This window comes from Anser cygnoides, chromosome 20 (assembly GCF_040182565.1).
Source record: "Anser cygnoides isolate HZ-2024a breed goose chromosome 20, Taihu_goose_T2T_genome, whole genome shotgun sequence".
In the NCBI taxonomy this organism is placed as follows: Eukaryota; Metazoa; Chordata; class Aves; order Anseriformes; family Anatidae; genus Anser; species Anser cygnoides.
This window is the reverse complement of record NC_089892.1, coordinates 3,032,226-3,042,816: the sequence shown is the minus strand read 5'-3', so window position 1 is coordinate 3,042,816 and position 10,591 is coordinate 3,032,226. Positions and strand designations below refer to the sequence as shown.

Genomic DNA, 10,591 nt, shown 5'->3' with positions numbered 1-10,591 from the left:
CTTTTGGGAGGGTTGTTTTTGTTTTTCAAACTCTCTCTAGGAAGGAAAAGTGAACATTTTGTACTAAACTGTAAACTAATGTGCTTGTTACAAATAAATTGCAAACATTTGGGCAAAGTGCTGCGTTTTGGGATTTTATCTATATTTTCAAGTTCTTTTTAGCTAAACTATATTGCAAGGACAGCTCATAGACACACCCATTGCCAATCATAACCGTTATTTTATGTAGGTACTTAATTTTAAAAAGTGCCAGGAACATGCAAATTTTATTCCACGGTTCTCATAACTTTGTAAAACACTGGTAAACTTTTGCAGGAGTGACAGAAAAGCTGTTGGCTTCTGACCAACTATTTTTACATTATTTTTACATCCAAAGGGGCTTTTGTGGAAACCTGCAGAAATGGTGCCACGGTGTGGAGTCACCTTGTCCCATAAAGCCAAGGGGCTGCTGCCCCTCGTCCCATGAAGCCACAGCTGCCAGGACCGTGCCCAGCACCATGTGCATGAGAAACAGCCGCCGCTGCATGAAACACGCCTGCCTGCTTTCTTAAACTGCTTCCTTAGAGGATCAGACTAAAAATCCACTTATAAAACCGAGCTTAAAAGAGACTGCGTGGGTCATCACCTGCCCCCCTCGTCCGCCCCCAGGAGCTGTTTGTGGCCGTGGGGGGGTGTCGGGGAGCCCCAGTGCAGCCGGTGCCAGTGGTACCCAGTTGGACTCGGCCTTGTACCCAGCACTACTGGGGCACGGTGCTGGCGATGCTCCGCCAGCTCCACCTGTGCCCTGGCTGCATTCCAGCGCGGTTTATTTGGGGACCCCAGATCCCACTCCCCAAAATGTCTCCCTGCTTTATCATCCAACCCTATGGGACTGAGCTGTCCCCCAGGCTGGGATCTGTCCCCCGGCCACGCGGGCATCGCCCTCCACAGCTCTGCACCACGCAGGAGCCGCAGGAGGGGAGGGGGTGGAAGGGAGCCTGGCCCCCCGGGATGCCCGGGGACTGTGCGGGGCCGACGCGGGCCCTGCTCCCCGGCTGTCCCCACCGCCGGGCGAAAGTCCCCGTGCTGCCCTCCGGCAGGAACATATGTGTGCTTGGAGGCTCCCGCCCCTAAGCTGCTTTTATTAATTTGTAATCCCCTGCGAGCAGGAGGTAAAGGGATTCGGGGGATTAGCGGGCTCATAGTAACAACCACAATTATCAGCTCCGGCTGCCTGGGACAAGCGGCGCGCACGCACGCACCCACCGGGCTGCACATGGACACACGGACACATGCACCCCCTGCATGCACACAAACACCCCCACACACACACGTGCACACACACACAAACATCTCCTCAATACAACACAGAACCATCAGGGTTGGAGAAGACCTCCGGGACCATCCAAGCACAAGCACGAGGGCAGACTCAGGCTGGCACGGGCACGCGCAGCCGTGTGCAGACACAAACCCGCACACCCCCGGGGGATACAGGGGCTGCCACACGGCCCCGCACACCCAAGCACAGCCTGGCACAGGCACACGCAGCCTGCGTGGGGACGCACGCACACCCACGTGCACACACAGCTATATGTACAGCCCTGAGCGTGCACAGCCCTGAGCCTACGTGCACGCACCCCAGCCCTGCACATGTGCACCCTGCACACGCGTGCACACGTCAATGCACACGCACACAAATGCACACACACAAATACACACACACACACAAATGCACACACACACACAAAAGCACACACACACACACACAACTCCACGTCCTCCCCGTCCTCAATTAACGCAATTAACCCCTGCCAGCCGCAGGGCGCTGATCGCCACGGGTCGGACACGCGTCCTCTCCCCGCTCATTAACTAATTAGAGGAGGGGGCCGAGCCCCCCGGCACCCCACGGCTGCCGTCGGGGGATGCCGGCCCCGCGGGGACAAACGAAATCCGGGCTCGGGGGCAGCGGGGGGGCGGCCGGCCCGTGGGGGGGGGGGGGGGGCTGCACCCGACGGCGGCTCCCTCGGGCCCCGGCCGCAGCGCGGTTCCCCCGCGGGGGCCTGGCGGGGGGCCCGGCGCCTTTTGGCACCCGGGGGCGGCGGCTGCCGGTGCCGACAGCCCCGGACACGCGTGGGACGTGGGGGGACGGCCCCGTTCCTCTACCCCCCCCCCCCACCCCGGTCCCTCCCTCCCCGAGCTCTTTTGTGATGCTAAAGAGCCCCTCGGTGCACCGCGGCCCAGCTGTGCCCGGCCCGACGGCTCGGTGCCGCCCCCGGCCCGCCTCCCCCCCCCACCCCCCCCCCCCGGCTCTCCCCGCTCCGCCCCGGGCGGCGGCCAAGCCCCCGGCGCTCCCCGCTCCGCTCCGCGCGGCTCCGCCACAAGCGCGCAGCCCCCGCGCACCTCGGACGGCGCCGCGATGCTGCTGGAGCGGGTCCGCGCCGGCTCGGAGAAGGCAGCGGAGCTCTGCCCCTTCCCCCGGAGCCCAGGTGAGGTGCGGGGGGGGGGCGCTCGGAGCCCCGCGGACACACCGGGAGCCCCCCCGGAGCCCCCGGTTCCGCGCATCCCCGGGGCACCCACGGGACGCGGCCGGGGCTGGCTGCGGGGAGCTGGGGACGCCCCGACGGCACCGGGGGGGGGCCCAGCCCCGCCGTCCGCTGCTTCCGTTTCCCCGTGGCATCCCCGGTGGGTCCCAGCCGCCCCCGCCCCAGGATCCCGTTTCGGTCCCTGCGTTGCCGTCGGGTCCGTCCCGGCGGGGCTCAGCGGCTGCTACCGGACAAAATGAGGGGCTCCCGCCCGGCCGCTCCTCCCCGGCGGCCGCCACCCCCCGCGCCACCTCCCCCGGTTCTGTCCCCGTCTGGAAAGGCTCCCGGTGATTCCTCCCGTAATCGCGTTTCCCCCCCCGCTTTAACAAACGGCGGAGACGTCGGGGCGGGAGGGAACGGGGCCGCGCTCCCTCGGCGCGGGGGCTTCGAACGAAAGCAGGGGGGAGGCGCGGCGGGGACGGGGACGGGGACCGGGACGGGGACGGGGACCGGGACGGGGACGGAGCCGTCGGGGCAGCGGGGCCGCGGTCAGCCCGGCAGCCCCCCGCCGTCGGGTCGCTGCCGCCGCTTAGCGCCCGCTCCGCCGCCCCGCGGCCCCCCCCGGCGGCTCCCCGCGGTCGCTGCGCGTTCGGCCCCGAGGGCAGGAGGCGAAAACCGGCGCGGGGCCAGTCCCCGGGGGAAGGAACCGCACCGCACCGCCGGCTCCCCGCGGGACGCGATGCCCGTAAATAGGGCCGGGGGCCGGGGAGGCACCGCGAGGGGCTCGGCGGGGCTCTGGGGGGGCTCGGGGAGCTGGGGGGGGGCTCACCGTGCCGGGGTGCCGGACCCGGGGGGGGTGTCCGTTCGCGTCCAGGGGGTGCGGAGCCGCGCGGTGCCGTTTTCCCTCGGCAAAGCCCTCGCTCGGCGGCGCACAACGAAATCCGGGCACCGGCCGGCGCTGCCCCCCTCCCGACACCCCCCCGGCGGTGCCCCCGGACCCGGCTCGGCCCCCTGCCCGTTCCCTGCCCCGTCGGGGGGCGGCCCCGCCCGGCTTTCGTTTCCGGGCACCCCGGAGCCGTCGCCCTCCCGCCGTGCCCAGCCGGGAAGTAAGGGGCGGCGGGGGGGGGGGGCGGGGGGGCCGTGCCGCCGGCCCGGGGGGGTTAAATACGGCTCGCAGCGATGCCCTGCCCGCCGCTCGGAGCGGCACCGGCGGCCACGGCCGGCGGCTGAAAATACCGCGCTGCGGCCGCCTACGAGCCCCGGAGCCGCGGGGGTGGCAGCGGCCGGGGGGGGCTCCAGCGCCGCCGCGGTCCCGGGGGGCCGGGGAGGGCCTGGGGGGGGGAAGGGGGGGGGCAGCGCCCGGTTCCGAGCCCCGGCCGCGACGGGACGGGCGGCGCCTGCGGAGGCGGCGGGCGCGGAAGATGCGCGGGTGGCTGCGCCCCGCCTGAGTGCGCCGAGCCGCCGGGGGCACCATGCAGCGGCGTAAGGGACCGGGACAGGGACCGGGACGGGGACGGGGACGGTGGCGGTGGCCGTGCCGGTGGCATCCCGGTCTCTGCGGGCAGCTCGGAGCCGGCCGCCGCCGCCGCCCGGATCGCAGCCGTTGCGGGAGATTTTTAGCTCGGGCGATTTTTTGCTCGGGAGTTTTTTGCTCGGGCTTTTTTTTTTTTTTTCGGTTCTCGGGCATTTTTAGCGCGGGCTCTTCCCGCCCGGACGCGGCCGGGTGTTGCGGGCAGGATTCCGCTGTAACGACCCCGCCTGCGCCCCTGCCCGGCCGTGCCGCTCCGTGCGGTTATCTCCGCGTACGGACCCGCCGGGGCCGCCTTTACCTACATCTGCTCGGCTGGCTCCGGGTGTTCGCTCCGGCTGTACCTACAGCGATGCAGCTGTATTTATGTACCTCCGTATCTACATTTTACCCACCTGTGCCTAAATATCGATATCCGTGTATTTGCGGCTATACGTCCGTACATTTTCATTTTCCATCTACGTCTCCGTTCGTTTTTCTCTCTCTCTATCTCTATCCGTATCTCTATATCAGATCTTTCTATATCATCTCTGCCGATATCTGTAGGGCGACGAGACAATCCTGCTGCATTTTATTTTCAGTACGATTTCCGTTATTTTTATCAGATTTTTCCCCACCCCGACTACGCTACCCCGCCGTTATTCGCAGGTGAAATTTCGAAGCGTAGGAAAAGCAAAAAAAAGAGAAAAAAAAAAAGAAAAAAAAAAAAAGCCCGGAATAACTGCGACCCGACTCTCGGGATTTTCGGCTCGGCCCGGGTTTATTCCCCCCCCCCCCCGTCACCTCCCTTCTTATTTTCCCCGGCGCCCCCGGGCTCTTCGCAGAGGGAGCTCGGCTCGGGGCCGCGGCTGCGGGCAGGGGCTCGCACGGCGCCGCGCCAACGAAATTGACCGAAAAGGACATTTTTTCGTGCCGGTCCCCGGCCGCCCCCGCGGGGAAGGGGGGACCCGGGGAGAACCGGGCCGGGGTCGGGCGGGGGGGCAGCGGGGCCGTGGGGGCGGCGGCTGACGGGGGGCTGCCTCCCGCAGAGATCCCGCTGTGCGCCGGCTGCAACCAGCACATCGTGGACAGGTTCATCCTCAAGGTCCTGGACCGGCACTGGCACAGCAAGTGCCTGAAATGCTCCGACTGCCAGACGCAGCTGGCCGAGAAGTGCTTCAGCCGCGGGGACGGCGTGTACTGCAAGGAGGACTTCTTCAAGTGCGTGGGGCCGGGGGCAGAACCGGGGGGGCAGAACCGAGAGGGAACCCTCGAGGGGGCAGGACCGAAGGGGCAGGACCGAAGGGGCCGCACGGCGGGGTAGCCCCGAGGGGGAACCATGGAGGGGAAGCCCCGAGGGGGCGACACGGCGGGGCAACCCGAGGGGTAGGAGAACCGTGGTGTAGTAGCCCCGAGGGGGTAGCCCCGAGGGGGCGGCGGGGTAATCCCAGGGGTAGCCCCGAGGGGTAGGAGCACCGAGGGGTAGTAACCCCGAGGGGTAGCCCCGAGGGGGCGGCACGGCAGGGTAACCCGAGGGGTGGTAGCTTCGAGGTGCGGTAGCCCCGAGGTGTAGTATCCCCGAGGGGTGGTAGCCCCGAGGTGTAGCAACCCCGAGGGGTGGTAGCCCCGAGGTGTAGTAGCCCCGCGGGGTGGTAGCCCCGAGGTGTAGTATCCCCGAGGTGCGGTAGCCCCGAGGTGTAGTAGCCCCGAGGGGTGGCAGCCCCGAGGTGTAGTAGCCCCGCGGGGAGCGGCCCAGCCGCCGCCGTTCCCCCCCCAGCCGCCGCCTCCGCTCTCAGCGGCCGCCGCTTGTCCCCCCCCCCCCCCCCCGCCCAGGCGCTTCGGGACGAAGTGTGCCGCCTGCCAGCAGGGCATCCCCCCGACCCAGGTGGTGCGGCGGGCGCAGGACTTCGTGTACCACCTGCACTGCTTCGCCTGCATCGTCTGCAAGCGGCAGCTGGCCACCGGCGACGAGTTCTACCTGATGGAGGACAGCAGGCTGGTCTGCAAGGCCGACTACGAGACGGCCAAGCAGAGAGGTACCCCCGCCCCGTCCCCTACACCCCCGGGGGCAGGAGAGGCCCGGCCCGGGCCCCCCCTGCCCGTCGGGAGCCGCCCGAGCAACGGGGGGAGCGGGGCCGGCAGCCGCTGCCGTCGGGGGGGGCGCTGGGGGAGGCCGGGGGTCCCGGCTCCCCTCGGGGACCCGGCTGCTGATCCCCCCCCCCGCCGGCAGAGGCTGAGTCGACGGCCAAGCGGCCCCGCACCACCATCACGGCCAAGCAGCTGGAGACCCTGAAAAACGCCTACAACAACTCGCCCAAGCCGGCGCGGCACGTCCGGGAGCAGCTCTCGTCGGAGACCGGGCTGGACATGCGGGTGGTGCAGGTGAGGGCCCGGGGGGGGCACCCTGATGGAGGGGGGGGGGGGCGGCGGGGCCGCATCCGGCGCGGTGCGGAGCGAGCTGCCGGCCTGCCCCGCTCGCAGGTGTGGTTCCAGAACCGCCGGGCCAAGGAGAAGAGGCTGAAGAAGGACGCGGGGAGGCAGCGGTGGGGGCAGTACTTCAGGAACATGAAGCGCTCCCGGGGCGCCTCCAAGTCCGACAAGGACAGCATCCAGGAGGAGGGCCCCGACAGCGACGCCGAGGTCTCCTTCACAGGTCGGTCCCCGACGGGGCTTTGCTTTTCATTTCACCTTCCTTCTATCGTCCCGACAGCAATTTGCGGCCGGAATGTGCGGGGTGGAAGCGGGTTCCCCGGGAGAGGGGGGCTGGGGGGGAGAGGTGCTGAGCTCGGGGGCTGCCGCGGTGGGGGAGCCGCGGGGTGCAGGACCCGTCCCCCTGGGGGCTGCCTCCGGTGCGGGGGGAGCAGGGAGAGCTCCCGGCTGCGGCCTTTCCGAGGGGCTCTTAGGCATACAAATCCCAGAGCCCAGAAGCACTGAGCTGAAGGATCGGTAAAAGCACGTAGATTTTGTTTAATCCTCCTCAGAGGCAGTTTTATTCGTGTGGTCACAAGTCAGCAGCCCCCACAGAACCGAGAAGCAGCTGCCCCTCTGCTCCGCGCGCAAGGGAGGTGGCTCTGTGCAGGATGTCGGGGTCGCAGGGCCCCGTTTTTGGGGCAGACCCCACCTGCGTTTGCTCTCACCTGCACGGCCTTAGCCCGGGCTCTCCAGACCCAGGGCAGCTCGCTGCAGGAGCAGGATGCGGCCCTGTGCTGGGGGCTGCTGCTGCCCAGGGGCCGCATCCTGCACGGCCCCGGCTTGTGCCCAGAGCAGCCCCAGCACCGGGGGGTCTCTGCCGAGGGTTTCTGGGCTGCGTTACTGCAGGGCTCAGCCGTGCGGGTCGGTGTGAGCGTCGCTCCCACGAGCACAGGAGAGCAGCTGAGATGCAAACCTGTGCCCGTCCGTCTGTAGGGCACGTGTGCTCCTGCTCACACGGCTCCGTGCTCCAGCTTCTCTCCTGCGTTCCTAAATACTGTTTGATTTTCAAGCCTGTGTATACACACCGCGCACCAGCGTCATTAAATATGAATATACTATAAATAATAACTAAAAAATGTTGAACAATTATTGATAGCTTGATGCCAGAAACAGGTTTGTATCCTAGGCAACAGAGCGGCTCTCGCTGTCCGTAAAACCCCTGATGAAAGCAAACAATTTTTGCTGGCACCTTAAAAAATATTTTTCAGAAGTGTTCTTAAGTCGTACAAATACATTTCATTAGCCTGTTCCTGAGCCAACAAATACTGCTGAGATTTAATAGTTTTTCATTTTATTTTTTTTTTCTGGGCAATGGAAAGTTTTTCTTGAGCTGGCAAGGGCTCAGGTAGCTCCTAAAAAAGACAGCAAAATTCAAGATAAACCTCAAAGCCAAGCAGAAATGCAGAAATGAAAGATCTTGAACTCACATTGCCCTTCAAAGGATTATTTCTAAATCACAGTCTTACATTTTAATATGTGCTTTTCGTGCTCTTTGTGCACATTTTTTAGATCCAGAATGTATTAGACATTTGTACTCAGACAAAATAATCCCGTGGCCTTCTACGGAGACAGCAAGGACAGGAATAATAAGGAATTACAAGTAGCGAGCGCGTGGCTGCTCAGCTCCATCCATCTCATCTGTTTATACCCGGGGCTCGCGGAGCTCCCGCGCTGCTGCCGGCAGTGCCGGCGCTCTCCCAGTAAAACCAGTGCGCTTCCCTTTCAGACGAGCCCTCCATGTCCGAGATGAGCCACTCCAACGGGATTTACAGCAACCTCAGCGAGGCGTCCCCGGCTCTGGGGAGGCAGGCTGGGACCAACGGGAGCTTTGCTCTGGATCACAGCGGCATCCCAGCTCAGGACCAGTACCACGACCTGCGCTCCAACAGCCCCTACGGGATACCCCAGTCACCAGCCTCCTTGCAAGCGCTGCCGGGCCACCAGCCTTTAATCTCCAGCTTGGTTTACCCCGACAGCAGCCTGGGCATCATGGGACAAGGCGGACAGGGGGTGCCCCAGCCCATGAGGGTCCTGGCCGGGAACGGACCCAGCTCCGACCTCTCCACCGGCAGCAGCGGGGGGTACCCGGATTTTCCTGCCAGCCCGGCCTCGTGGCTGGACGAAGTCGACCACGCTCAGTTTTGATACAGGATCCGCCACCGTGCAGTGGGAAGGGGAAGGACCCGTCGCTCTCAAACGCCGTCTGCTCCCGGAGAAAAGGCACGGACAGGCCCTGAGGCCGAGCGGGGCAGGAAGGCGCCGGCACGGCGAGCGCCGATGGGCTTTCGGAGGCGACCCGGCGGTGCGTCAGCAGCGGACGGCGGTCAAAGGGAGACCACAGCATAAGGGACGTCCAAACGAACCGGTCATTGTGTCTTTACTAAACACCGAGACTTGTGCTTTACAGATTTGATAGAAGGTATTTTGCTTTCTGTTGTCGGTGCATTCTCCAAAGCGAGGACTTGCTTCATCACCCATCCACGCCGAAAACCTTTTTAAGAGAAAATAAAGTCCTCATCCACAGTAAAAGGTGTGACAATGTCTATATTTCTATAGGAGAAATGTTGATAGTGAATCACTTCAGAAATCCGTGGTAGAAAACCTCTCTGTTCTTCCATCAGATTTTTTAAAAGCGCACCGATGGGGTATGTTTGGTTTTATTTCCAATTTACGTTCACTTTTCTAAAATGAAATGCTCTTTAATATGCCAATCACTGATCAGCAACTCTTCTCCTTTGTAAAGTGAAGATCATGTTAACTCTGCTTCTCATCTTTTTAATTTGTAGATTCCTAGTTTTATTCTTCCAGATAAGCATTAAACCGTGAATAGCTGTATTTATTACCAAATGACTACACTTTTTTCCCGAGGGCAAGAGGTGTTTTTTCTTGGCCCGGGAACACCAGTGGCTCTGGGTTGTGAATTTCCTGCTTTTCTTTAAAATCCCTTTGCAAGAGTTTTACTGCAAAGCGTCTCAGACTCGTCCTGATGTCTTGTTGCCAAATTCCTTCCCAGGAGGGCTCTGGGCAGGGGCCGGTGGCTCCGTTTCAGCCGCTCCTTGTCGTGGCGAGTGCTCACCTCCCTGGTGGCACTTCTCTGTCTGAGGCATTTGTGTCATCCTGCAGATACGGCGCGAGCCGATCGTGAGGAAAGGCAAGGCATTATGTATATTGTTACCTGTAAAAATGGTTGAATTTACTGTAGATTATGTGAACGTCCCGTGTCTTTTATTTATATTCTCGCTTTCTCTCTGATGATCAAATACTTCAAGACTACAAATAAATTTGTCAGCTAAGCTTTAAATAGTCTTTTGCTAAATTCACATCAAAAGCATCAACATAGGTAAACACCACACCTGGAAATAAAAGTAAAAACCTCCAAAACTTGAGGCTGTGATTCACCAAAGCATCAAAGCGCACTCTTCCCAGCAATACAGCAGCAATCCCACTGATGTAAAAATGCCTTGATAAGCAGAAACAAAAAAATGATGGTTTTAGAGGATGGCAGCCCTTGGGAGATCCAAACAGCATTGCTCCATGCAGGCACAGCCCCTGATCATTTTTGGTGGGTCCTGGTTATTTTTCAGCATTCATTGCAAAGTTAGAAATATGTAAGGCAGAAAGTTGTGGCGACAAAGCAAGAGCAATTACCGGAGTCTGATGTTGAACAGCTGTGAACTGGAAGTTGTGCACAGGGAACAGTAAAACGTAGATTGGAATATTTCAAAGAGAAATCAGGGGGAAAAAAAAAAAAAGGAATTAAGTTTGGCCAAACTTGCACATCCCCTGTGTGCGTACACACGCGTGAGAGGCACGTGCACACGCGTGTCTTCCTATACAAATTCCTGCGGTCAGGCAGCTCGGAGCAGAGGGAAGCGCTCTGCTGAAGTCTGCTTTAAGAAGCAGGTGGGAGATATTTTTTAAAGCACGTGGGCTTCCAGCCTCTCCCTGCCCCGGGAGGCTGGGGCACCTTTGTGAGCAGCTCCGAGCGCCTGCAGCCCAGCGGCTCTGCAGGGGGCAGCCGGGCAGGGAAGCGCTGCGCTGTGCCCAGGCGGGTGCCCAGGGTTTTTGCCCCTTCCCTTCGCCTGCAGGAGCAGGCGCCGTGCCCTTTGTC

The 10,591-nt window shown here is 62.3% G+C and overlaps 1 protein-coding gene across 2 annotated transcripts; it reads left to right on the top strand.

The window, feature by feature from the left end:
* The first annotated feature begins 2,306 nt into the window (after positions 1 to 2,306).
* LHX3 (LIM homeobox 3) lies at positions 2,307 to 9,781 on the top strand. 2 transcript variants are annotated; one of them, XM_066980809.1, is made up of 6 exons: positions 2,307 to 2,465; positions 5,058 to 5,229; positions 5,842 to 6,044; positions 6,239 to 6,390; positions 6,490 to 6,661; positions 8,207 to 9,781. In XM_066980809.1, exons 1-6 carry the CDS (start codon positions 2,396 to 2,398, stop codon positions 8,623 to 8,625), a joined length of 1,188 nt encoding a protein of 395 aa, XP_066836910.1. In that variant the 5' UTR covers positions 2,307 to 2,395; the 3' UTR covers positions 8,626 to 9,781. The 2 variants fall into 2 exon arrangements, with proteins under 2 accessions (XP_066836910.1, XP_066836911.1); XM_066980810.1 differs by lacking the exon at positions 2,307 to 2,465 and adding an exon at positions 3,827 to 3,983.
* The last annotated feature ends 810 nt before the right edge of the window (positions 9,782 to 10,591 follow it).